Raw genomic sequence first — 23,800 nt, 5'->3', positions numbered from 1 at the left:
GACTTGTTTATAAATGCCTCAAGGCCGTACGTGTGTTTCCAACTTTTATTTTGTGTCTGATGGACAGAATGGACCATATTGTGGCTTAATAGTGCTTCCCTATCACAATGTACAACTGCACAACACTTTAGCTAAACAAATGACACATCCATGGGAATTACAAGTCCGAACACCTTCCTTTTCTTCACAGCTGATACAAAAAAACAACTTTGATACACCTTTTCAACTCAAAAGGGATTTCTCACCGCAAAGAAAACCAAAAAAAAGGCAACGGCGTATGCTAAAAGTTCCCTAACGTGCAGATTTAAGGAGCAGGAAGCAGCAGAACACTGATCACAGCAGAGACTACGGCTAAAAGCAGAGGATCGGTCACTGTTGTGTTCACCGGCGCGCGCCGTGAAACAGCAATGACGGATCCTCTCCGAGCCGCTGTGAGCTGAACGGAGCGCTCCGTCAAATTGGACCGTTTCGCATGGTCACATCTCCCACTCAGTCATCGGAAGGTCCCATTTTAAGGCATGCTTGGGTGGTCGGTCACATCAGGGCACAGCCTTCCTCCTCAGTAGGTGTTGTGGGAGGTCAGACGCTTCCCGATGTAGATCCTGCCGGAGGAGAGAAACAACGTCAATTCAAATGGTACTGAGAGCTAAATTTTTAATTTAATTAAATGAACACTCTAAAAAGATACCTGTGCCATTTTTTGACGAGTCAACTAATTTAGATAAGACCCACATGATTACATACTACATGTGAGACACTGAAGATGACGAAACCGAATATATGTTGCCCCTGGATATTTAGGTTTTGAATGTCATTATAGATGTATATAACACTGTTGTTTCCCCACTAAACATCTAAAGAGAGGACTGGGATCTATCACTCTCAAATTCATTAACAGGCCATTTAATCTAGAGCACAACACCAGATAACCACGAAATTATTCATGTTGTGTCGGTCCGGTGAAAAAATATTTTTGCATTAACAGTGAAACATTTCTATTTTTTTCAGGTATAATTATTTTAAAGAAAAAAAGAAATGATTCTTCTTTGTCCCTAAGAATGTCTTAAATGCTGCGGTTGCCAGAGTCGGAGATTACATGACGTCGCTCACCCCAGGCCAACAGCGAGTATGTGAGAAATGATTAACGAAGGAAGGAAAAGCTTCAGGAAGTCAGCGGAGAGAACGCCCCCCTTCTTCATGACGCTGGTGTTCCGGATGCTGAGAGAGGTCGAGCGCTTGGGGTTCTTCAGCAGGAACTCCCTGCGGAGAAGCACACACGTGTGTCATCCATGGCCCTCAGACTGATCGCATCTTAGTCACCGGCCTCTCGGCAGACAGGTTTTGCTCTTAAATCTTAAGGAATAACTGTGCTGAGTAGTAGAGCACCACTAAAACTACAAGAGAAAAGTTGCATAATGAGATGGGGGGGGGGGTGTTACGTACTTTGGGGGATTGTTCTCGGGTCGACTAGACCAGTCCCAGATCCAGTCGGCATTTTTCTTCATCATGTTCTCCACTTCCCGTCTTCTTTCTTGGAAGTCTTCGTCCGACTAAAAAACACAGATGTGGGAGATTCAAACCTCACTTGCATTTTAAAAAAAAACAACTAACAAAGAATCCCATTAAAACTGCTCTGAATGAACCGGATTCTGCTCCAGTTCACTGGCTCCCACATGTTTACCTGTGAGCTGTTGGCCTCTGAGCCTCGCCACACCAGAAGGGGGGTCTGGGCACGAAGTGGGCTGTTGTGATGAAAACAACACACCGTGTCGGTCATTTAAAACTGAGCTTTATCACACAACGCAGGCCATGAGAAACAAACAACACACACACACACACACACACACACACACACACACACACACACACACACACACACACACACACACAAAATCAGTTCTTCCCCATTTCCCAACGGACCTGTTGCACTGAGAGCTTCCTTTGGAGCTGTTTCTCCCGGACTCGTGCTGTGCGTCCAGCAGCATTTCCTCCACGTCCCCCTGCGGGACGCCCGTGGGGATCTGCTCCTGGCCCCCGAGGGGGAGGCTCGCACTCTGAGAGCCATTGCCGCTGAAATGCAGCTCGATCCAGGAACCTTTAAAACAAAAAAGATAATAATTTAAAAAATGTTTTTCTTAACACAGTCAAAGCGAACAGCACGGCGGAAAAGACGTGGCTTAGAGGCACTTTAGCCTCAATGGCGGATGACCGGGGCACTGGTTCGTCCGCTTTGTGGATCCTCCACGTCCACGTCCAGCGGCTGTGAACGATCCGTCACGGCGGCGCGCCGCCGTTCAACCTCGCGCCTCCTCGAGCGACTTCCTCCCGCGGGTCATTTACCTTGCAAGCTCTCGTCCGACGACATCGTCCCGTGTTTTAAGAATGTTCCGTGAGCGCGGTGGGGGGACAGATATAGGGGCCTCGGCGAAAGCGGCGGCGGTGGCGAAATCTCCCGTCAGCTGCTGGAGCTCGCCGCGACCACAATAACAATGACGCAATGTTGTGTTTTTCTGCATGGCGATTGGCTCGCGCAGCACGCAGCGGCACCGAGCTGAGGCCGCGCCGCCGCCGCCGCCGGCGGGAGCGCGCATGCCCGGACGCGCTTCCCTAAACCACCTCGTTAAAACAAACAAACATTTGACAAGTTTGGACCTGCACGTGGTGCGAGTGTTTGGCCAACAATACGGAAATCAATAATAGAATGTAATATTAAATGTGCTGTGATCACCATGTACATATTCTATGTTAGATGTTTTGATCAAGAGTCCCTATAGCCAGTTGTAACTAAATGTCTGCTTCGTGGTTTAGAGTTTGGTTGCCCGAAGAGGACATTCACCAAGAAAACACCCTACTAACATGTCTCCACTGGAGATAAGTTGGACTCATTATTCTTGAAAGTGAAATCATTTCTACAATTGAGGGAGGCTTGTTCTTTTGTTCCTTGGCAGCATGTCTAAATGTGATTTATTGTACTAGAAATCACTTTTAAAAGAGAGAAAACGTACTTGGTTAACAACAAAGGAAAAGTTAAGAATCAAGCAAGCGTCCTTCTCTATTAACACAGCAAGTAGTTACATAGTTTGCATAGTATAAGCAGAGAGCAGAGAGCAATACGTCACACAGAGACTAGATGCATATTGGTGATGCGCGTTCACTCACTTTTGCCGCAGGAGAATATTTGGGGTTTCACTTGAACCCGGCGGATTGTTCACAGCCCAAATAACAGATGGTGGTATTGGCACAGATGAGTAATTGCTACAGAATTTCCCATGGTTCAACAGCCAAACACGTAGCAATGTTTCACATCATTGTAAAAAAGAAATCCATGGTTTTCAACACCACACATAAACATCAAGTCTCTTATGGGTATTATTCCCAGCTTTGTTTAATTTAGTACAACATGCAACATGAAAAAAATCTCAGGGATGTTGATTCAATCAATACATCTGCAGTGTGTTGCTCAATAACAACAAAATACATATTCATGGAACATACGTGAAAATAATTTTAAATAACAACACATTCTGTTGGTGTAACTTGTTTAGGTTTCCGTGGAGCGCTGACAACATTTCTCATGAATGCGATATTGGCTGTAATTCTGTTAAGTGTTATGAATGTTGGGTTTCGCCTCACATCCCAACTCTCATCACAAAAGTGCTCTCACCAGATGCTGTACGGACCAGAATTGATGCATTTACAGTGTTATAATATCTTTCCATTGCACTGTTTTCTATTTCATGTGTACATCATGACTACCAGCAACTACAAGCTTTATTTAGAGTTAAACACAGAATCTGATAAATGATTTACAGTTATTAAATAACAAACAGAAATGTCTGTACTCAAACTATATAATGGCTTTTGTGAAAAAGCTCAAAGCGGCTCAAAAGGGTATAATAAGAAAGACACATAATAAATAAAAACACTGCCAAAAAGAAAGAAGAAAGAAAATCCGCCCCCGTAAGAACATTCAATTAAACCGGAGATTACCATCTGGAAGTCTATCCCTGATCACCACAGATAATTTCCCATTATCAGACGTAACGTCTTAGAGAACGAGAAAGTCACATCCTGTTGTCCATCAGCGAGATAAAGAAACAATAAATACAGGGAAAGAAGATGGACCGTGGGAATAGGATCCTACTGCCAGGAGGAAGATGTCAGCGGTCATATACACATAATGTAGCAGCTGTTTTTATATACATGTAATGGGGGAATAAATACAGAATGTGTGCATCGATATTATTGAACTGATGATAACTGTGGATGAGAGAAGTGTTGTTTTGAGGCACAGTAGCCCGGAGGAGAGGAGAGAAGCTGGAACAGCTTGTGTCCAGAGTGTTAAGGGTCTGTGGAGATGAATGGCGGGCAAAGCCGGCACCGGCTGATCCTGATTTTCTGTTAACCCCGACCCTAACCCCCTAACCCTCTTCTGTTTGCCCCGCTGATCCAAACCCCACAGGGATTTATGTGCAGACACCACACACTGGATCAGCAGCTCACAAGGCCCGTTTAACTTCCTGAGCTGGTGCAGGACGTACATCAGGTATAGAAATAGCTTGATGCTTAATAAGAAGGGCTTGTAATTATTGCTTTACATTGAATCAGCTACATTTGGAGCTATGGAGCTTAGCTGAGCTTTTGTCTCTTTACACATCAATGAGGATCGTACTCTTCGCACTCAAGCAGTATTGTAGGGAGATATGTCACTTACGGCAGCCATTTTTAAACCAAATTTTGTGGAAACTAACTAACCTTTGCAGATTAACTTTAACTTTAATGTCAATACAAAGTTCACGAATCATTTTTTATTTCAATCAATTATCGTGAAACTCATGTTTGGAGGATCTGCGTTCTTTTACTAACTAGTCTGTAAACATATGCTAGCACGTTGTAGCTATTGATGAAATAAAAACCACGCTACGATAGCAAGATAAGCTAACCGTTAGCTCGACAAGAGGCATGTATGTCCTCATGACATGTTGGTAGCATTATAATAAAAAGAAACTTTATAGAGATTCATCTGATCTATTTCTAAAATATGGCAGTGCTGTAGGAGGTTAATCAAACATTTGTCAAAAATAAGTATTTAAGAGATCCTTTTTAAAAGGGACATAAGTATATCATTTGCTATTTAAACAAGTATTCTTTAGTACTCTTTAGCCTATAGATGTAATTTGGTCAAAGGCTGTTGTGCCAAAATTGAACCATTTAAATATCCAATCATGTAGTTTTAAAGACACCCTTGAAACTGGAACCCGAAACAGCATTGAGATATTATGATAGTTTTATATTTCATTCACGTCGCCTAGTTTTAGAAACAAAGCCATATCATCCTCCCTGGAAGATTTGAATATGCATAAAAATAATTTGCAACTATTACTGACACCCTTAGAAATATTAGTTTCTCCTTCCCTTGGAGTAGGTGACGGCCCACAGAGATGTCCTGGACGATAGCGTGGTTCAGCTTGCTTGCTTTCTGTCTGCAGGCGTTTGTCCACCGACAGCGACAGTTGGTGTTTAGTCTGTGAGTATGACAAACATTATTCAAGAGCGATATGGTGGGTGGGGTGGGGGCGCTGCACAGAATCTTTTACTTGAGGAGGAGAGTGGGCCTGAATGCAATTGGAATACGATCGATGGCACAGACAGGACAAGATGGCTGAGGAAGAGCGATGGTGTCCGGAGCAGGGGATTTGCCAGTGCTTAATGTGGTATCAATGATGGTTCGCCGCACAGTGGAGATGCTGCATGGAGTTTCACATGGCAGAGTAATTCTACTACTGATGGTGATTGGAATGAACAATCAGTACTTTAAACTCATTCAACTTGTTGTGTTTCTAATGTCATTGTCTCTCAAAGACAAATTAGTAATATATATATATATATAGTCAGGGCTCTGCCTTTATCCTTTTCACCCCGTTTCTCCTTCTTATATTCTCTCGCTTTCCTCTCAGTCTCTCACCCACGCACTCACGCTTTCTATCAAAATAACAACTTTAGAAATAGTTTTTAATAGGCTCAAAAATAAAATATAATTTAGGTCATATGTGTAAATGAAGAGAATGTAAAACATGATGAAACAAAAGCATAAATCAGTAAAGAGTATATTGTCTTTCTCAAGGCATGAGCTTCTGTTTGTTGACACATCTGATGTAAATTCCATTTCATCCCAAAGCGCTTCGGTTGTTTTAACTCCCAGCGGGGTCCCTCTTCCCGCAGCGTCTTCTTGAGCCCCTTCCAGACTTTTTGGAGGAAATAAGAAAATGTAAAACAAGTTATTTGAGTAAAATATCCAACGGAGAATCAGTTGTAAGCAGAGTGGAGAAAGTAACATGGATTGCATGAGGCTCTTTTCTGCTGCTTACATCCCTCACGTCCTTGTCAATTAGGGAAGAAGTCCCGTATGCCCCAGTGTGCATGACGCGTTGTGCTCAATCTATAATGGATGACCAAACATTAAATTACAAGTACTTTCTTCATCACTAGCTATGATTTCAAGTGGGTATTATGGTCTTGATGCCTCTGCTTGTCATTCTCCTCGTCTGGGATGTCGGTTCCCTTTGGTCTTTAATCCACTGGGCTATTTAAGGTACACAAGTAGCAGCTTTAAAAAGCTGATGGCGGTAGTATTAATAATTAAATAAATTGTGGACATGGAGAGGACTAACTGGAGCTGTGTCTAAGTTGTGGAAACGCCTGCCAGAAGCAGCATATAAAACAATGTTTTATAAGCTTTGGTGTCACCAGCATGAATTGTGAAGTTATGAAGTGGCCTTCAGAGGGGGAAATAAATCATTCTCGGCACAAGCGCTTCTGGGATGCTGGGAATTGTAATTGTAACCAACTGTTCACAGTTTGTAACCAACGTTAATTTCCAGAGAAGTGAGTAGTGAGTGAGGTTTAGAAGATTGCAAAATAAATCTGCCTGAAATATTCAGTAACGGATGATTAAGTAGATAAGTCTCCAATTTTTTGTTGTTGTTTACATTACTAATTTAGAGATATTGCCACATCAACTCTGCTGATTCCATTGTCTCATTATTCTTTCTGTACAAGTACTGTAAAGGTTACTGTCATTTAATCCCTCATGCTTGGAGAGTGCCATTGAACAGAGTTTTGCTAATATTTGAAGGTACTCTTTTTTTACACAACGTGGATTGCTAATTTATTTGAGTTTCGTTATTTTTTGTCTTATACGACAGTAGTTGTCAGCATGAGTCCCAACAGCCCTCATATTGATTAACAACGACTTCATTACTCCTCCTCGCCAAAAGGCCTCAAACGCCACTGTTTCCTAATGCTCCTGGTGTCAGATTGTTCGTGGGAACTAAGTAGGTTTGTGGTAAGTAAGATATGTTGTATTTTAAGACACAGCAGCCGTGGTTGAACCCAAACCCATGTGTACCGCAGGAATCTCTAAACACCAGAGTCCCAGACAACAAGCCATGGGAATCATTGCGTTATTTACCGTACGGACGAGAGGTGGTCGGTGGAAATGTTTGCTGAGTTGAAGCAATCATAGATGGCGTGATTACCCAATGTCTGGTTCACAGACTGATAGGGGTCCAAAAGTCTATTTGTTGAAGAGAGGTTGATGTATAAAAGTTATAGTGCTGTCAACAGTGTGCTAAAAAGAAGAAGGAGAGATGGAAAATGCTGATATTGGACACACTGTAGAAGAACCATAAGCTCGGGTTGATATTAATTAACCTCACAGGGCAATTTGCAGCAGCCACTCACATCCCTATTGCTGAATGGTTTTTTTGTTTGACTCCAGGGGATGATTTAATGATATCCGGATGTGAAGGCCTATTATTCATGATAATCTCCATTCAATATTGTTGTACCTCCCAGGCGTAATTTTCTTGTCATATAATCGTCATATTCTGCTGCTTGTTATGAGTGAAGGAGATTGTTGGTGGTCTGGGAATAATATATTTTTGGGTACAATTAGCTTTCATCTGTTGTTTTTCCTATTGCACAACCATTAATGGCATATTTGTATTTGGCAATACTGAAGCATTTACAATAATCTACTTTTATGAATCTGTCTTTGCTTAAATTAGTGTGTCCAATTACAGGGAGAGAGAGAAACACGTACTTTTCCAATTATATTCCATCATTTTGGCATTCTGTTCCTCCCACAGGGTAATTACTGTCATGTGCACATTATTGAGTTTTCAGTCATAATAAAATCACTGGCCGTGTTTGTTTACCAACTATTGACATTTTCAGGGGATTGCAATATGAGAGCTCTTACAATATGGTCTGATGGATGAAGTTTGATTGTCTGTGATGTGAGCCATAGTGGTCTGTCTTTATGTTACAAACTAAATTTATTCCCGCTGTCACAAATTTAAAGTAAACTTTTTTCCATCTCTAAATCATTCAGGATCGAGTACACAAACAGTGAGAGATGATATCTGTATAAACACGTGTAAATCATCCACGTTGTCACAAATGTGCAATGTGAACTCACAGGGTGCCGCACTGTAAAACAAACTGCACATAAATCGTTGTTGCATGATTTAATGTTGCATACATCACCGAATGTCTAATATGAAAACACTGAGGCAAAACATGCTACATTTAACATTTCACATTCATCAAACACTCTATAAATATCTTTTAATACATTTTTAGGGTTATATTTACAGTGTTGGTAGGGGCCTAATATAGATGGCCACATTGCTGTATATGAAATGCATCCATAGAAGTTGTGTTATTAACCTCTTCTGTCCCTTTTAAAAAGGATCTTTTTAAAAGACCTCCTGAAATCAGTGTTGAATATAGTGTATATAACAGGATTTAGAGAGCTATTGCAGTAACTGAGCCAGAAAAACGTTTTGAACAACGTCTCCGGCACACAGCAGGTGTCACACACAGCCGTGAGCGTGTATGTAAAGAAAAAGGGGAACCAGCACAGAACAAACACCCCCATGACCACGGCCAGAACAAAGGTGAAGCGCCGCTCCCTCTGATGCCTTCCTTTCCACTTGGCCGCACTCACACGGGGCTGTGGAAGGGTTCCTCCGGGCTTCTTCTCAGCCGCTTTGGTTGTTCGTACACCCCTCCTCTTCCTCAGAGAACAAAGGACGCTTTCGTTCCCATCAGACGAGGAAGGCTCCTCCTCAACGTCTAACCCATTGATCTCTCGGCCTCCCGCCTCCCTCCCCCCTCTGTCTTTTCTTTCCAGGGGGTCCGAGCCACATTTTGTGTCTTCGGGATTGCGACACTCTCTCTGCCTGTCGCCCGGCTGGGCTCTTGCTCTTTTCTTGGCGATCTGGTATATTCGAACGTACACCATAATCATGATGACACAGGGCGCAAAGAAAGAGGCAGTGCTGGAGAATAAGATGTACCATTTCTCCTCATTGATTTGACATTTCGGGCTGTCTTCCTTGCCCTCGTCCTTTTTCATGGTGATGAGCGGAGGGAATGAAATTATCGCCGCCAGTACCCAAACTACCAAGAGCGTGCATTTAATCCTGCGAGGCGTCCTCCTCAAGTTGTACTCGATTGCTTGAGAGACGGACCAGTATCTGTCCAGGCTGATAGCACACAGGTGGACAATGGACGAGGTGCAGAAGAGCACGTCCAAAGCCAGGTGGATTTCGCACCACACTTTGCCAAAGTACCAGTAACCCATCAGTTCGTTCGCTAAAGAGAACGGCATCACCGAGGTGGCAACCAGAATGTCTGCACACGCCAGAGAGACTAAAAATAAGTTCTGAGGGGCTCTCAGGGCTCGGCTCGTCATCACGGCAATTACCACCATTACATTTCCAAACACAGTTAGCAGGATGAGGATACCCACAAGGATTGTCAATGGCACAGCATACAGGTGCCTGCCAGGCAAGGTCTCATTTCCGCCGGTGAAGTTAGGACAACCCATCGGGATGAGTTGTCGGGTCGATGATTATTTCCAGCCAGTGCTCTTTTAGAAGGTTTGGCGGCTGCGCTTGCCAGTTTCTATTAATATTATTCATTCAGGAACACAGCATCAGAGGATGAAGTCCCACGGGAGAAGAAACCTGTGCTTCTCTTCCTCTTTGTCAGTAAGTAAAGAGACACAAAATATTGAAAAATATTGAAAAATGTGTGTTCATATAAAAAATATTTAAAGAAATAAAGAGAACATTGTAACATTAGTCCCACTTTTCAAAATTATTTTTAAGACCAATATTTTCCTTGAAAATTATTTTTTTCATCCAGCATCATTTTTAGCATAACAACTTTCATAAAACAGACTTACATTGGAGATGATGCTGGCTCAGGGAGACCTTGTCATCTGTTGCTGCTGAAGGGGAGGGTGCGTTGTTTTATATGGGCTTGATCTGACGCTGAGGACGAGTGAGGACGAGTGAGGACGACTCCTCTCCAGTGAGATCAGAAATGGGCGGAGTTCATCTGCTGCTGGAGATTCAAAAAGCAATGCCGTGTTGCTCTCACACTCTGAAACCACAGGCTGATTATGACAATAACAACGCTTTTGATTTATAGATTTAATATCTGCGCTATATTAAATTCCATGGATTAAGTGTACACTCCTTCTGGTTTAGCAGTTCTGTTTTATGAGCAAAATGTTCTCATGTATCCTGAAAGAAAGAAAAACATAATATTGTCGTGATGTTAAAGTAGATAACAAGCAAAGCATGCCAATGACCATGCATAGCTGGTTACCTACTTTAGGATTGGTACGTCATATATTTAGACAGACACGCCAGGAGACAAGTTTTACTCTAATAAGTTAATGATATTTATTATTATCAGTGTTAAAAGGGTTTTAGTTTTCTGACGCATCACTCTTGTGAGTGTGTCTACTTTTGTGTGTGTATCTGTTTCTACATATACACAAACAACACCAACCATGACTCATACGGTTTTGCTATATTTGCAATACACAGTAGAGTATCATAGTTCAGCCTCTGCATTCCATTATGGGACAATTAGGAAACTGAAGATGCCACTAGGGACGCTGACGCGCGGCTGTTGACTTCATCTGATCTCGCTTGTTATCGCGAGAGCGTCCGTCGGGGACTTCCGGTCGAATAATTGTGTACGGTGAGAAGGAACGCGCACTGTTGTCCTTTTCAGTTGTCGCTTTGGCAAATTGTCGATTGAAGATTTGGATGCCTGCTGTATTTAACGGTCAAGAGCAGTTATACCGAAGTAAGATTGACACCGACCCCTCTTCCCTTAAGCTGTGATAACCCTCGGCCGTTATTGACAGCATTAACGGTTGCCATCATACGTAAATTTCCCGTCGACGAAAAAGAGGCCGAGGGATGTTGCTAACCTTCCTAGCGTAAGGCTAACGCTAACGTTGATCCTTAGCGTTGACGTTATATCATGTTTTTTTATTTACAGGGAGATTTTAGCACAACGGTTTCACTGGTTATATAAACGATATACTACACTAGTCTTTTTTGTTATGTTGTTGCTAATTTAATACCGTTTGCTTAACACGCGCATGCTTAAACATTAGCGTTTCGGTCGTGCTAATTGAGCTAAGTTGACCCATTTGTTACCACGTTTTAGTAGAGAACGCTCTTGTTTTTGTCAACACACAGATGTCGGACGACTTAACGAAACAGTTGAGCAGCTACAAAGCGCAGCTACAGCAAGTAGAAGTTGCTTTATCCACCGACCAAGAAAATGAAGACCTCCTTAAACTCCAGAAAGACTTACAGGTTGGTGTAAATGTGAAATCATTTTCCATTGAAGGAGCGTATTCGTCATTGCCAAATCCGTTTATAAGGATGTGGTGGTTGTACTGTTCTAAGAGGAAAGTGATCATCTAACGTTAATAACTACTGAAATAGCTTCTTCGGAAGAGGGCTGTTGTGTACACAATTAGAGGAAGACCGATGCCAGTGTGCATTTTGTTTTAGTGTAAATACAACACCTAGTTTAGTGTAAATACAATGCCAGACAAAGGTGTGGGTGTACTTTCTCATTCAATTGAATTACAAGGCATGTCCAAACTTTTGCATCAAGCATCAATGCCGAACACAAAAAATAGTTTGAAAAAAGTGTTTGCTAAGTTGTGAAAGATGCACATTATGCAAGGAAATAGGTAATGTATGTACATGCAAAGATTACTATAATATAGGGTTTGTACAATGCACCAAATAACAATATTTTTACAGTATTAAAGCAATGAAGGGTAAGTACTAACAACAAAAGAGATTGAGGTCAAATATGTGTAAAACTAAAATAGTTCTGGGCATTGCACACATGAAATTCGGAAAATGAAATGCTGTTATTAAACTCTTTTTTTTTTAAGCCTTTCTAACTTTAGTATTGTGAAACATATTCTTACATTTGAACAATATATAAGGTTTTCATTACGGGTTTTCAATTGCATGTTTATGTTTTTGTATTTAGAGTTTAGACTTTTAATATTCAGATCGTATTGACTTGGTTTAAATAAGCATTTTCAAATGATCTTTCTAGATTGCTAACCCTGAATAGGGCTTAATTTAAGAAAAATATCTCTGTCACACCTCTGGACATTGTCACCTTTTTAAGGGGGAACTCATAAAGATTTCGTGACCATTTGATTGCGTTTCTTCTACAGGAAGTCATTGATTTGACAAAAGACCTCCTGACCTCGCAGCCCGCAGAAAGTACTTCCAGCACCAATGGCTCAGACGCCGTACCCCAGAAGCATGGCTGGAAAGTGGGGGACAGCTGTTTGGCAGTTTGGAAGCAGGATGGACAGTGAGTATCACCAGCCTCGTCTGATGAAAATAATATATAAAATTGCCTTCTAGCAGTAACATTTAAGTTTACTTACATTCGGATAATGATGTTAAGGATGGGCTTCTGTCCATCCTTGTTATTTATTTGTCTTCAGTTATATAAAATGTTCTTTTGGGTGGAGAAACCGCCTGCAGCAAATTGTTTTGTTTGTTGTCAGGGTTTTTAGGTCTGTTTTAAGCACTTTTACTGCTGATATACCACAAGTTGTTAAAATCCCACCTGCATACTGATAGATAACAATGTATCTTAAAATATGCATAAACTGCTCATCTCATATCACAGCTGCTCAGAAAGAATGATAGAAACATCTACCAGGAGACACTTTTCAAAACAAAGGCATCGCCTTAAGGATCCAATGTACAGTGGAGATTGGCTCAGTGTGGATTTATTCCCTCTTGCAACACAACCGTCCCTACACAATCTTTTTGTCGCTAAAGAAAAGGACTTTAAGTCCCTAAACAAGTGTGAAGATGAGCAGCTTTCGTTTTCAATCCATGTAGGTTTGACTTAAAGGAGCTCATAAGTCAGAAATATGAGCAATAAAAAGACCTGCACTGAATCCAATGGTCTTGTATTTAGTATTGTATATTGGTCTAGACATTAAGTAGATCTAGAGTATTTGGCTCGTACTCACCTGCTTACAGGCGTGATTCTTTGGCAGGGTGTATGAGGCTGAGATTGAGGAGATCGACCGGGAGAACGGCACTGCCGCCGTGACCTTCGCTGGGTATGGGAATGCAGAAGTGATTCCTCTGCAGAACCTCAAGGAAGTAGAGGAGGGGAAACGTTCCAATGAGGATGGCAGTCTAAAGCCCAAATCAAGGTAAAAAACTAAACTCATAAACATTTGTGTTCATCCTGCTTATTACACATTTACGGTAGCTATAGGGATTCACATTGGACTGTACTCATGCCTCCAGTTACTCTAATTAGTCACTGTTTTTTTGGGGGGGGGGGTTAATATACAATGTTTTAGTCTATACAGTAATATAGACGCATATATTTTGTTCTTGGTTGTAAGGGATTAAATCTGTTTCTCTTCCTCGTCTCTGTAGGAAAGAGCAGATCGCAGAGCAAAGAGAGTATAAGAAGAAGAAAGCCCAGAAGAAGGTTCTGAGAATGAAGGAATTGGAGCAAGAGAGGGAAGAACAAAAGTCCAAGTGGCAAACGTTCAACAACAAAGCCTACTCAAAGAACAAGAAAGGACAGGTAATTTCTCCTTCCTTTTACCGTCTTATTATCAAAATTTATAATCCGTCAATTTTAACTTTAAATCAATATAAGAAATTTGATTTAAAGATCATCTAAATGTTTACATCAGAAAGATTTGAGCACTTTCCCCCACTAGCTCATCCTAGTTGCGCGAATATAGTTTTTGTAATTGTATGTGTATTTTATAAATTAAAAGTGGTATGTATATATATAGTCAATAATGACTAATGTTGTTTGTTTTTAGGTAAAGAGGAGCATATTTGCATCTCCAGAAAGCGTCAATGGGAAGGTGGGAGTGGGAACGTGTGGCATCGCGGACAAGCCAATGACCCAGTACCACGACACGTCGAAATACAACGTCAGACATCTAATGCCACAATGACCTGATATTTCCTGTGTAAAATAATCACTGTGTACAACATGTATCGGTGCATTTCCATTGTGTTTCTACAAGATTTATGTTTCCCAAGTAAAGAATGGAATTGCTTGCGCGCCATTGTTTGTAATTTCGATGTAGTTTTTCTTATATATTATGTAGGTACAACAACAGAAAATCCAAACGGGGGGGTTGGAACGATGCGGCCGGCTACACAAGGACAGACCGTGGTGTTGTAGAGTGACGTGTGCGTCCAGGCTCCACTGAGGCCAAATACCTGCTAAGAGAAGACTAGATATACACCAACAGATTTGGTTTTAAACATTCGCCCATTGTGGGGGGGAAGTCTTAATGTCAATCATGGCGTTGAGTTGACATGCCGGAATTTTTTGTTTTTAAAATGTGTATATAACAGTGAAATAAACATGGTTTTGTTTTCTTTCCTTTTTTTTTTGCAATTATTGCCTCCACCTCGTTTTGACAGTTTTTACATGATCATTTCACTGTTGTCCCATCCAGTAGGTGGCAGTAAAGACTTGTAATAATATTAATGAATCATGTCTGTTAATACCCCCCCAACCCCCCTTTGCCACACGAGTCTGAAGCGTCTTTTGTTTCGCTTCATGAACACTGACGGCTAAATGCAGGATTCATTTATGTAATACTCGTCTGTCTAAAACACGACCGTGAAGTTGGAAATGTGTTAATCGTGGTAGACATACGCCAAAAAAAGAGACATTGTCTGGGCGGTAGAGGTTTATTAGGATTGTTGGGGCAGTTATCAGGAAGTGTACATGGATACTAGCAGGGGACCAGCAGCATGTTTTGCAAAAAAAAAAAAGTCACCTTGGCGGGCTGAATTAGCACAAGAGAAACTTTTTGGGGGTGTGCTTTGACATACTTCCTTAACAAGTCTTTTTCATAGTGCATTTTATAGATTCGGGGAGTGGGGGGGGGGGTAACAAGGAACTTTGTGCAAGAGTCATACGCTCATGTTAAGACACAATTTGGTGGTGATCTTAGGACTTGGACCAGTCTCGTATTACAAATGTCTTATTTGGTTTCATTGATTCTAAAAGGTCAGCAGTCCAAAATACATATAATTGTTAATGGGTAGTTGTTTGTATGCTACACTGCATAAACACTACAGTATTAAACATTGCAAGTATAAATCAAAATTTTCTGTAGTGCTCCCGACCTTAAGATTTGTCTATCCATACAAAAGGATAAATACGGTAGCTTATTCTTTTTAAATCAATTACAATCATTTTGCCTACTGAGTATTGGTATGTGACTACCGGGGCAAGTGGGAAACAAACTGCAATTTGGTGTCGGAATAGTGTGGAAAGAGCCAACGCTACAGCTGTGATAGAAGCAGAAGCTTTATTGCTTCCAGCCTGTGCGCGACAGCTCATACTGTTTAAATCAAATTGAATTTGTGCACAGCAAGAAATGAAAGAGATTTCATTCTTTCAACAAAATCTGACGTAATGCTTTCAAACTTTCGGCGCTGCAAATGCACCATTTGGGTAAATTTCATGTCAAGTAATTTGGTAAACTATTTCTTTAGAAGATTATGAAGAAAACTTAAGTGTTTTTTTTCAAGCATGACGAAATACTTGGCTACATTAAAATGAATTAGACCAAAAATAAATACTATAATCATACACAAAATAAATTAGAATAACAAGGTTGGACTGCGCCACCTGTTTGGGATACGACTATTTTCAGTGACTTGGATTGGTGACGTGTGTCAGTCTTAAAGCCGAGGGTCTAGGAGTGTAATGAACATTTCGGAATCACAGACATTGCAGCCCTTGTCACTGGCTTTGTACACTGTCAACAAGTGCCATCTGGACATATTATCCAGACAAAAAAAAAGGGGGCCAATGTTATTACAAGGCCAATGGAGCAAACAGCCACCATGGAGAGCTTCTAGCTGGTATTGGGTTTTTAGTGTATTTGCTGGTGTCAGTGTTGGACACTGGTGCGTGGCTCCTCTGGGGTCACTGGCGAGTGCAGCTAGGGCTGATTCAAGCTGGTAATGGGCTTAAGGGACTTTCAGGTGAGAAAGGACAAAACTGTATGTTGCCAGAGAAGTTCAATTTGAGGCTGCTTCTGGAAGGAGTGATGAAGTTAAGGCTGGTTCTCGGGGGGAGGGAGAAGGAGGGGTGGGGGGGGGAGGCTGCCTGCCTGTTCCTACAAAGGCCCCGTTAACATAAACTTGCAGAGGGAGAATGGAGCGGCCGGCCGGTACTGCTGAGGGCCGCAGAGGAACGTGGCGGCTGGTGCTTCAGGCGGAGAAGGCCAGTTTCACGCTGCAGGTGGAGTAGCCCTCGTCACTGGCCGAGCTCTGCTGGCTGCTGAGGTCATCCAGGTCACTCGTACCGCTGGTGCTCACGCTGTCCATCTCTCCGTGGGAGAACTCAGTGCTTTCTACGTCAATTTCAATCTCCTCTGCACATGAAAAAAAACACACACACACACACACAGAAAGCAAATGAACACAGATGATTTGCTTGCCTTAGTGTACGTGATGCTGCACGGTTTTGCCCATGGCGTAAGGCTCTGATTCGGGACACTGACCTCTGTCCGACCCCGAGTCCACGTGGGACCCCTGGCTGTCCGTGCAGACCCTCTCCCTGTCTCCATGGGTCTGCAGCTGGGAGAGCTGCCTCTGCAGGTGCCGCTGTTCCCTCTCCAAGGTCTCCAGCTGGTGGAGGCTCCTCCGGTCCAGCTCTTCAAGTTTCTGGATGAGAAGAAGAAGAAATGGTTTATTGTTTTGTTCTGTAAAAATCATCGAGCAGATCAGTGTGTGTGTGTGTGTGTGTGTGGAGATGGCACGAATAACGTAGCATTGATCTTCCTCATGATTAACACACTGCCTGCGCGAGAGGATGGTGAACTTCCCTCCTGACTGGTTGGATTCTGGAGGAGTAGCTGGTGTCTTTGTGTGTGGTGAATATAAGTGAAATATGACTGGAAGCAAAAGGTAGAGTTGCTTCATGGGTAATATAAATGTTTCATTTTGATATTTAGATTATAAAATACATTTAAAAAAGACAGCGTTTTTTACAAATGCCAAATGCTAAATTAAATCAGATGAAGAGCTCTTTTCTCTCACTGCAGTCAGCCAGGTAGGTTGAACCCGGTACCATATGGGGATCTTTTCCAGGCGCACAATACAGAGTTTATTCTTTTGGTTTTTGCTGCCTGCTCCTGCTCCTGCTCTGCCTTTCTCCTCTCACCTCCGGTTGCAGAAATACAACACAGAGGCATTGAGGGCCCACGTTTCCTGGACTTTAAACCGGCCGGTCCAAAGTCAACGGTGGACAACACACAGTAGGTACTTTATCCCCCCGCTGTGATAACCTCCCACACACTGTTTCCAGGAGTGCTCTTAATTTTTCCTGACTCTTTTCCTCCACAAGCTGGACACAAGAAAATCCAATATTTGCACCAGCCCGAAAATTGTATCTGGCTGAGACTGTGGCCCCCCGGGGGAGCCAAAGTGCAGTCCTGGATGCTTCGAGGCTCCTGGGCCGCTGGTGCAGTCCGGACACACTCAGCTCAAACACTACGACTGATCTGGTGGTCTTAAGATGAATCGAGTCAGTGTTTCTATTCACATTCTCCTGTAATGGGAAAGTCACATGAAAGGCTCGGAATCCTGGAAAAGGGAGGTCTCGGCTCCCGCTGGAGGGAGATTTGTATGAAATAAACAAGCAGCAACCATATTCCCCTGCTGCTGAGTCCATAGTGACTTTTTAATAGTTCATAGTTTAGCTAATGACCACCTGTAGAACACCTAACTTCTCTATTGCTGTACAGAGTCAACATCTCATTTAACCACGTGTAACGTGACTTTAGTTCCAATATAGTGTCCGTTTGCCGTTCACTGATGTGTTTGCTTTCTTACCCTTTATACTCGTGATGCAACTGAGAACAATGTACCTCCAGAACACCAAGAGCGATAAAAGACCAAAATACAATGTTCTAAAAAATTGAAAAAACTGCATTATATCATCCTGCAGTCAACTGTTATTTACTCAAGACGATCATAATGAAGCGAGGGGATCAGTTCGTAAATCCTCTGATGCTTTTACTTTCGAGCACACAAATGTACAGAATTCCGCCCTCCCCTGGTAGTACAACACCACGGGGGGGCTACCACACCTTGATATGTGCTTTGGCCTTGTTCAGCAGTCCCAGTGTGGTGTGCCGACTGCAGTCCGGCCCCAGAGGGATGAGGGACTTCAACCTCTCCAAGCACAGGCGGAGATGTGCTCGTCTGCAGGGGGGAGGGGGGGGGGGGGGGGGGAGACGTAATCAAGACGGGTCATTTTTCTCGCATGGACTAATGGGCATTATGTGACAATTATTCATGACAAAACGAGGAGTTTCCAGACAAATGTATAATTGTCCTCTAAACCGATGGTGATTAAGTGAGGTCGTGATATCTACTCCTTACCCAATGTGATTAGCAGGAGCAACCGATCAAGCCATTTGTTTGGTCTTGATCAATTCTAATTAATCCACGTGTGATGAGCAATGTAACAGTCATAATATACATTTACGCACTGGATTTATTTGTTTATCCATTTTCGCTAATCAACCGCGCTCAATCGGACTTTTTTGCAATTACGTACGGATCTAAAATTTGAAAACTGTCCTGTTTCTGATCCAGCGAAGCCTGTGGGCCCGAGGATGCCGACCAAATGCAGAAACTGGCAAAGGACACTCGTAATGTAGAAAAATGTAGGTCACGTTGTGATGTCATCTCTTCGCTCTGCATCGGCCACCATTTTGTGATACAAAAATAAGCCTTGGCCTTGAAGGTGGCATGTTTACTCGTCCCCCCCCCCCCCCGCCCCGGTGCATCTCTCCACCCGAGACGCACACGGCTCCCTTTTCGAGGAGTAACTGAGCATTTCATTTTCGGATGAATGTGTGTCCTGCTCAGAGCACTGGCTGCCTTATCCTGTACCCGCAGCACAGCGAGCCGCCGGTAAATTTGCAGCTGAGACTCTGAGGAAGGAGCCTTGTTGTCTGGAAACAGACGTTTCCCATTTGCTGACTGGGGAGATGTCTGCATGTCCTCCAGGAACAGTGCCGCCACAGAGGCGCCGCATTGCACCTCCCCTTTTAGTTGCCTTGCAAAATTGCACACTTGCATTCATACACTCCAATTTTTTTGTTGAAGTTCTGTGATGATCATGCGGGGATTTACAGGCCTGCTGTGCATCTCGTGTTGAAATGGTACGCACAGTAAAATATGCAAACATGGCACGCTGGTAGTTTATCAGCTTGAAGCTCCATTTAGTTGCGGCTTGCTTCTGAGATAAAATATCTCATTTACTTCACGAGCTAAAAATGTCTTTTCTCCTTCTTCTGTATGAAATCACTTTTTCATGACAGTAGTCAATTGAAGTATGATGACAATTCAACATGACTAACCAGTCACAGCATTGTACTGTTTTCATTGGGTTCCTGTTTCATGTCTCCTTAGTGAATTGTTCACATCACTTTTTTTCATGAACATGCATAAAATTGACTTCTTCAATTTAGTTGTTCTCACCTATTTTTTTCCAGTTCATTGTGTGCTGACCTGTTGAAATCATAAATATATAAACAAAAGTGTTATACAAGCTTTAGTGATGCAGAATACAACATATTTCATAATCTATATCGACAAACCAAATCCAATGGCTGCAATTTTGGCAACATCATACCACACCATCATGCATGCAAATGATAATATGATGTTTAGAATGATTAGTTGAGTTTATCAGGATGTTGTTATTCCTTATATCAATAAAAACAACATCACTTTCATATAAATTATATTAGGCCTAATTTGAGGACCTTTTGTGAGACATTAACCTACCTATTATGAATATTGTCCGATTTCCTGTTCTTGGATTTACGCTGTTTCAGCTGTGGTGCAGTCTGGGTTTCTGGGTATGTGGAAGCATAACCATGCTCACACTCTGGTAATGGAAATGAGCAGGAGGATTAAAAAATATCATACATTCTCTACAAATATGCTACAGGCAGAAGGCTTCGCGTGGGTTTAGCTTTCCATGATGGCAGTGACATTGTTTGGACCTGAATCCCAAATGGCATCGTAATGCGTGTGCAGAGGCAACTAAAATTAATTAAACTAAAATATGAACATTTCAGTTTAATATAAATATAACCCTTCTTAAAAAAAGGTTAATATCAGTGCGCGCATATATTATTTCTTCATAAAAGTAGAATACAGTGTAGTTTTCTTATGGTTGCTTAAAATCGCCAACATTTCCCATGAGCCCCCTTCCAAGTAACATGTGACGTCATGCGCAGCCGGCGTGTGATTGGCTGTCTGACGTGACTCCTGCGCTGGGAACATGTGTCCCGACCAATGAAAACTTTACAATTTGTTCCATGTGGAAACCATGTGAACGACACACAGAAGGAAGCAGCAGCTGCTTCTGCAAAGAACAAATGGAAATAAAGAGGAAATAAACTGCAAATCGCAGTTTATTAGTGCAAGGCCGTGATGTTTGTGAGATAATACGATACTTTAATTCCAGAAGCAAAAACAAAAGGAGCTACGTTTGAAACAATTGGAAATTGGGATGTTCAAACATTACAAATATCTAGGCAACATGAGCCAACCGACATGCTCTACATATACAAGACTGTTTCCAGTATATAACTAAGTAATCATGCTTACTACCCCCCCAAGAAGAAGTCCGTGTTAATGGGAGCAGAGCGTGCAGCTGAAGGCTGTCGCTGCAGCGTCAGCTTTTTCCTGGCGATGCAATTTGTTTCTTTCTTCTCCTTTGAACTGATGACATCTTAGACGCGTAAAGTGGACGAAAGTCCACTATTGTTTCTTTCCAGTTAGCAGGTGAAACACCGTTGGCTTCGGTCGGGGGGGAGGGGGGGGGGGTCGCAGCTCATCTGTCCGCTGCGCGTCTTTTGTCGCCTTCGCCTCTATTGTTGTCTGCTCGGCGCATTACGCGTTAACAACCCCCCCCCTTCTGCTGCTGCCCGCTGTGTTACTTACTTCCGTAGCTCTTCTCCACATTTTCCAGGTAATTCGCCGCGTCGAGCAGCACTTGCACGGTCTTCGTGAAAGTGCCGATCCGGTCCATTGCGGAACATTTGGAGACGGAAAAAAACCGTCGCCGGAGGAACAAAAGTCGGACGGTTCTCCGAAAACGTCGCCGGCGCGTCAGACTCCCGACGGAAGCTCCACGGCTCTCAGCTCGCTGCGCCGTCGCGTGCACCTCACCATGTTCACTTTAGGATGACTATGTGATGGGGGGAGGGAGGGGGGTGGAGGAGGTGGAGCAGGAGGAGAGGTGGTGAGCGGTTGAGTCGCTCTCCTCGTCCCGTCTGCGCACTGGGGAATGAAGCCGCCGGCCCGGTGGACTCGCCGTCCTCAGCCACTTGCCCTACTTGCCGGATAATCCCTCCCACTGACGCGCGCGCGCTCATTGTCAGAAACCTCGCCGTGATATTATCCATGCTGCGCGCGCGATGCCCGCTTGCCTTTAGTGCTTCGTGTCACCTGACAAACCGAACCGAATAGTGAAATGACCCCGTTGGGTTTGAACGTGGGGGGGTATATTTGTTTTGTCCCAGAAGTTCTGAGTGTTTTTCAGGTGTTTTCTGCCACATTGATCCGGGTGTAGTTTGAATGTTCATGCAGGTCCATCTGTCTCTCCGGGTGTATTGCGTAGTTCTCACATAGAAATAACAAGTAATCCAGCAGAGAGATCACGCTTCATGTCGGAATGAGCCATCGGCTGCAGGTGGCTTCAGTTCATGTACCTGATAGTGGAAGTAACCACCACTCTCCTCGTCGTTAAAGTTCATTGAGTCGACTTTCACGCTTGCTTTTCCATCCTCCGTCACCGTGAAGGACGGATGAGGGCCCGAGGCGCAGGGGCCCTGCATCTACGAGGCCCAGCCATGCGTGGCGGGGCCGCGTTGTGCGCCTCCCAGACAATGGGTGCAGATGGCTGGACCCGCTGCAGATGTGGCCGGGCCTGTGACACACACACACACACACACAGAGGGAGAGAAAGAGAGGGAGAGCGGGAGAGAGAGAGAGAGCACACCCTCCCATGGAGTCTACTTCAGCTGCCTGGCGAGGCCCGATGCACACAGACGGTCCTGATCACAACACTGGAACAGAGACGCACTCTTCGGTTGCCAAAGCAGGCACAGTTTGTGGAAAAGATGTGATGCTCTTACAAACTCAATAAGGCCTGTGTTTGGAATACTGTGACCCCCCCCCCCCCCCCCCCCCCCCCCAACGGGAGGTAATCTGAAAAGCCTGAGGATTACAACCAGCGGCTCGGTTGTCACAGAGGAGGCAAAGTCACACAGGGCTGCCGTGTGTGTTCATCAAAGAATGTGACAGACGTCCCTCGGTGGTCTCGCGGCGGCGTGCGGTGCACAAGGCTTTGGGGGACGTGGTGGCGTTCTCCGAGAGGACGGTCTCGGGTGGAGGAGCCTCGTGGTGCAGCGGCAGACCCCCCCCTCCCACCTCACTCCGCGTTGTTTAAAAGGACAATGGGTGCACTTTGCCCCGAGGTCACAGCTTAAGGACACTCCGGCAGGCCAGACGTATGTCACCTGCTCCCTCCTCTCCTCTCCTCTCGTCTCCTCTCCCCTCCTCTCCTCTCCTCTCCCCTTCTCTCCCCTCCTCTCCTCTCCTCTCCCCTTCTCTCCCCTCCTCTCCCCTCCTCTCCCCTTCTCTCCCCTCCTCTCCTCTCCTCTCCTCTCCTCTCCCCTCCTCTCCCCTCCTCTCCTCTCCTCTCCCCTCCTCTCCCCTTCTCTCCCCTCCTCTCCTCTCCTCTCCTCTCCTCTCCCCTTCTCTCCCCTCCTCTCCCCTTCTCTCCCCTCCTCTCCTCTCCTCTCCTCTCCTCTCCCCTCCTCTCCTCGGCACCGGCGGAACACGGGAGAGCTCAGCGCTAAGCTTTTTCTTCCTCGCACTGAAAGGCATCGTTCACAACTTTTAGAGCCATTTCCACGAGAATAAGTGGGGCGTTGTGTTACCCTCAGAGTCACAAGTGCGTCTTACTTCATAATAATTGTAATATTTTCTCAATGTTGCACATTTTTAAATGTCGATTTAAATGCACGACCCTTTGACCTGATCCTCTTGTCGTCTGCTTGGAGGTGGGGGTTTTTTTTGTGGGGGGGGGGGGGGGGGGGGGGGGGGGGGTGATACTGTCACTCCCCCAACATGAACACCTGTTGGAGACACCAAATCCCCTCTTTGTCTCCACAGTTCCCTCAGTGCGTTGCCATGACAACGGCCATTCATATCATGGCTGAAGACTGATTACACAGCCTCACACGGTCAATTATGGCTGAACAGAGCGCATTGTTTTAGGGAGGGGGGGGCGCTGCTCCTTCAGAGAAAGGGGGGGGGGGCTG

The 23,800-nt window shown here is 43.9% G+C and overlaps 4 protein-coding genes across 7 annotated transcripts; 1 reads left to right on the top strand and 3 right to left on the bottom strand.

Moving 5' to 3' along the window:
* Positions 1 to 30: 30 nt before the first annotated feature.
* Positions 31 to 2,635, bottom strand: LOC120820695 (BCL2/adenovirus E1B 19 kDa protein-interacting protein 3). The gene is made up of 6 exons (XM_040178757.2): positions 2,341 to 2,635; positions 1,921 to 2,095; positions 1,682 to 1,742; positions 1,444 to 1,550; positions 1,111 to 1,260; positions 31 to 602 (listed from the first exon to the last, which is right to left on the bottom strand). The coding sequence occupies exons 1-6, from the start codon at positions 2,363 to 2,365 to the stop codon at positions 560 to 562; spliced, it is 561 nt and encodes a 186-aa protein (XP_040034691.1). The 5' UTR covers positions 2,366 to 2,635; the 3' UTR covers positions 31 to 559.
* A 5,881-nt stretch (positions 2,636 to 8,516) lies between these two features.
* On the bottom strand, positions 8,517 to 10,419 carry LOC120820362 (alpha-2A adrenergic receptor-like). Of its 2 annotated transcripts, XM_040177990.2 has the most exons (2): positions 10,259 to 10,419; positions 8,517 to 10,053 (listed from the first exon to the last, which is right to left on the bottom strand). In XM_040177990.2, the coding sequence occupies exon 2, from the start codon at positions 9,896 to 9,898 to the stop codon at positions 8,729 to 8,731; it is 1,170 nt and encodes a 389-aa protein (XP_040033924.1). In that variant the 5' UTR covers positions 9,899 to 10,053; positions 10,259 to 10,419; the 3' UTR covers positions 8,517 to 8,728. The 2 variants fall into 2 exon arrangements, with proteins under 2 accessions (XP_040033924.1, XP_077960786.1); XM_078104660.1 differs by having other exon boundaries at positions 8,517 to 10,413.
* Positions 10,420 to 10,945: 526 nt separating this feature from the next.
* On the top strand, positions 10,946 to 14,802 carry smndc1 (survival motor neuron domain containing 1). Its single transcript, XM_040177991.2, has 6 exons — positions 10,946 to 11,175; positions 11,577 to 11,696; positions 12,587 to 12,729; positions 13,433 to 13,594; positions 13,827 to 13,980; positions 14,228 to 14,802. The coding sequence occupies exons 2-6, from the start codon at positions 11,577 to 11,579 to the stop codon at positions 14,363 to 14,365; spliced, it is 717 nt and encodes a 238-aa protein (XP_040033925.1). The 5' UTR covers positions 10,946 to 11,175; the 3' UTR covers positions 14,366 to 14,802.
* A 300-nt stretch (positions 14,803 to 15,102) lies between these two features.
* LOC120820364 (max-interacting protein 1) lies at positions 15,103 to 21,853 on the bottom strand. Of its 3 annotated transcripts, XM_040177993.2 has the most exons (6): positions 21,414 to 21,853; positions 20,247 to 20,349; positions 19,938 to 19,967; positions 18,536 to 18,650; positions 16,946 to 17,108; positions 15,103 to 16,816 (listed from the first exon to the last, which is right to left on the bottom strand). In XM_040177993.2, the coding sequence occupies exons 1-6, from the start codon at positions 21,499 to 21,501 to the stop codon at positions 16,653 to 16,655; spliced, it is 663 nt and encodes a 220-aa protein (XP_040033927.1). In that variant the 5' UTR covers positions 21,502 to 21,853; the 3' UTR covers positions 15,103 to 16,652. The 3 variants fall into 3 exon arrangements, with proteins under 3 accessions (XP_040033927.1, XP_077960788.1, XP_040033928.1); XM_078104662.1 differs by lacking the exon at positions 19,938 to 19,967 and having other exon boundaries at positions 21,414 to 21,826; XM_040177994.2 differs by lacking the exons at positions 19,938 to 19,967; positions 20,247 to 20,349 and having other exon boundaries at positions 21,414 to 21,811.
* Positions 21,854 to 23,800: the final 1,947 nt, after the last annotated feature.

The sequence above is a fragment of the Gasterosteus aculeatus genome, chromosome 6 (assembly GCF_964276395.1).
Source record: "Gasterosteus aculeatus chromosome 6, fGasAcu3.hap1.1, whole genome shotgun sequence".
Classification (NCBI taxonomy): Eukaryota; Metazoa; Chordata; class Actinopteri; order Perciformes; family Gasterosteidae; genus Gasterosteus; species Gasterosteus aculeatus.
The sequence above is the reverse complement of the archived record's forward strand: the minus strand, read 5'-3'. Positions and strand labels throughout refer to the sequence as shown.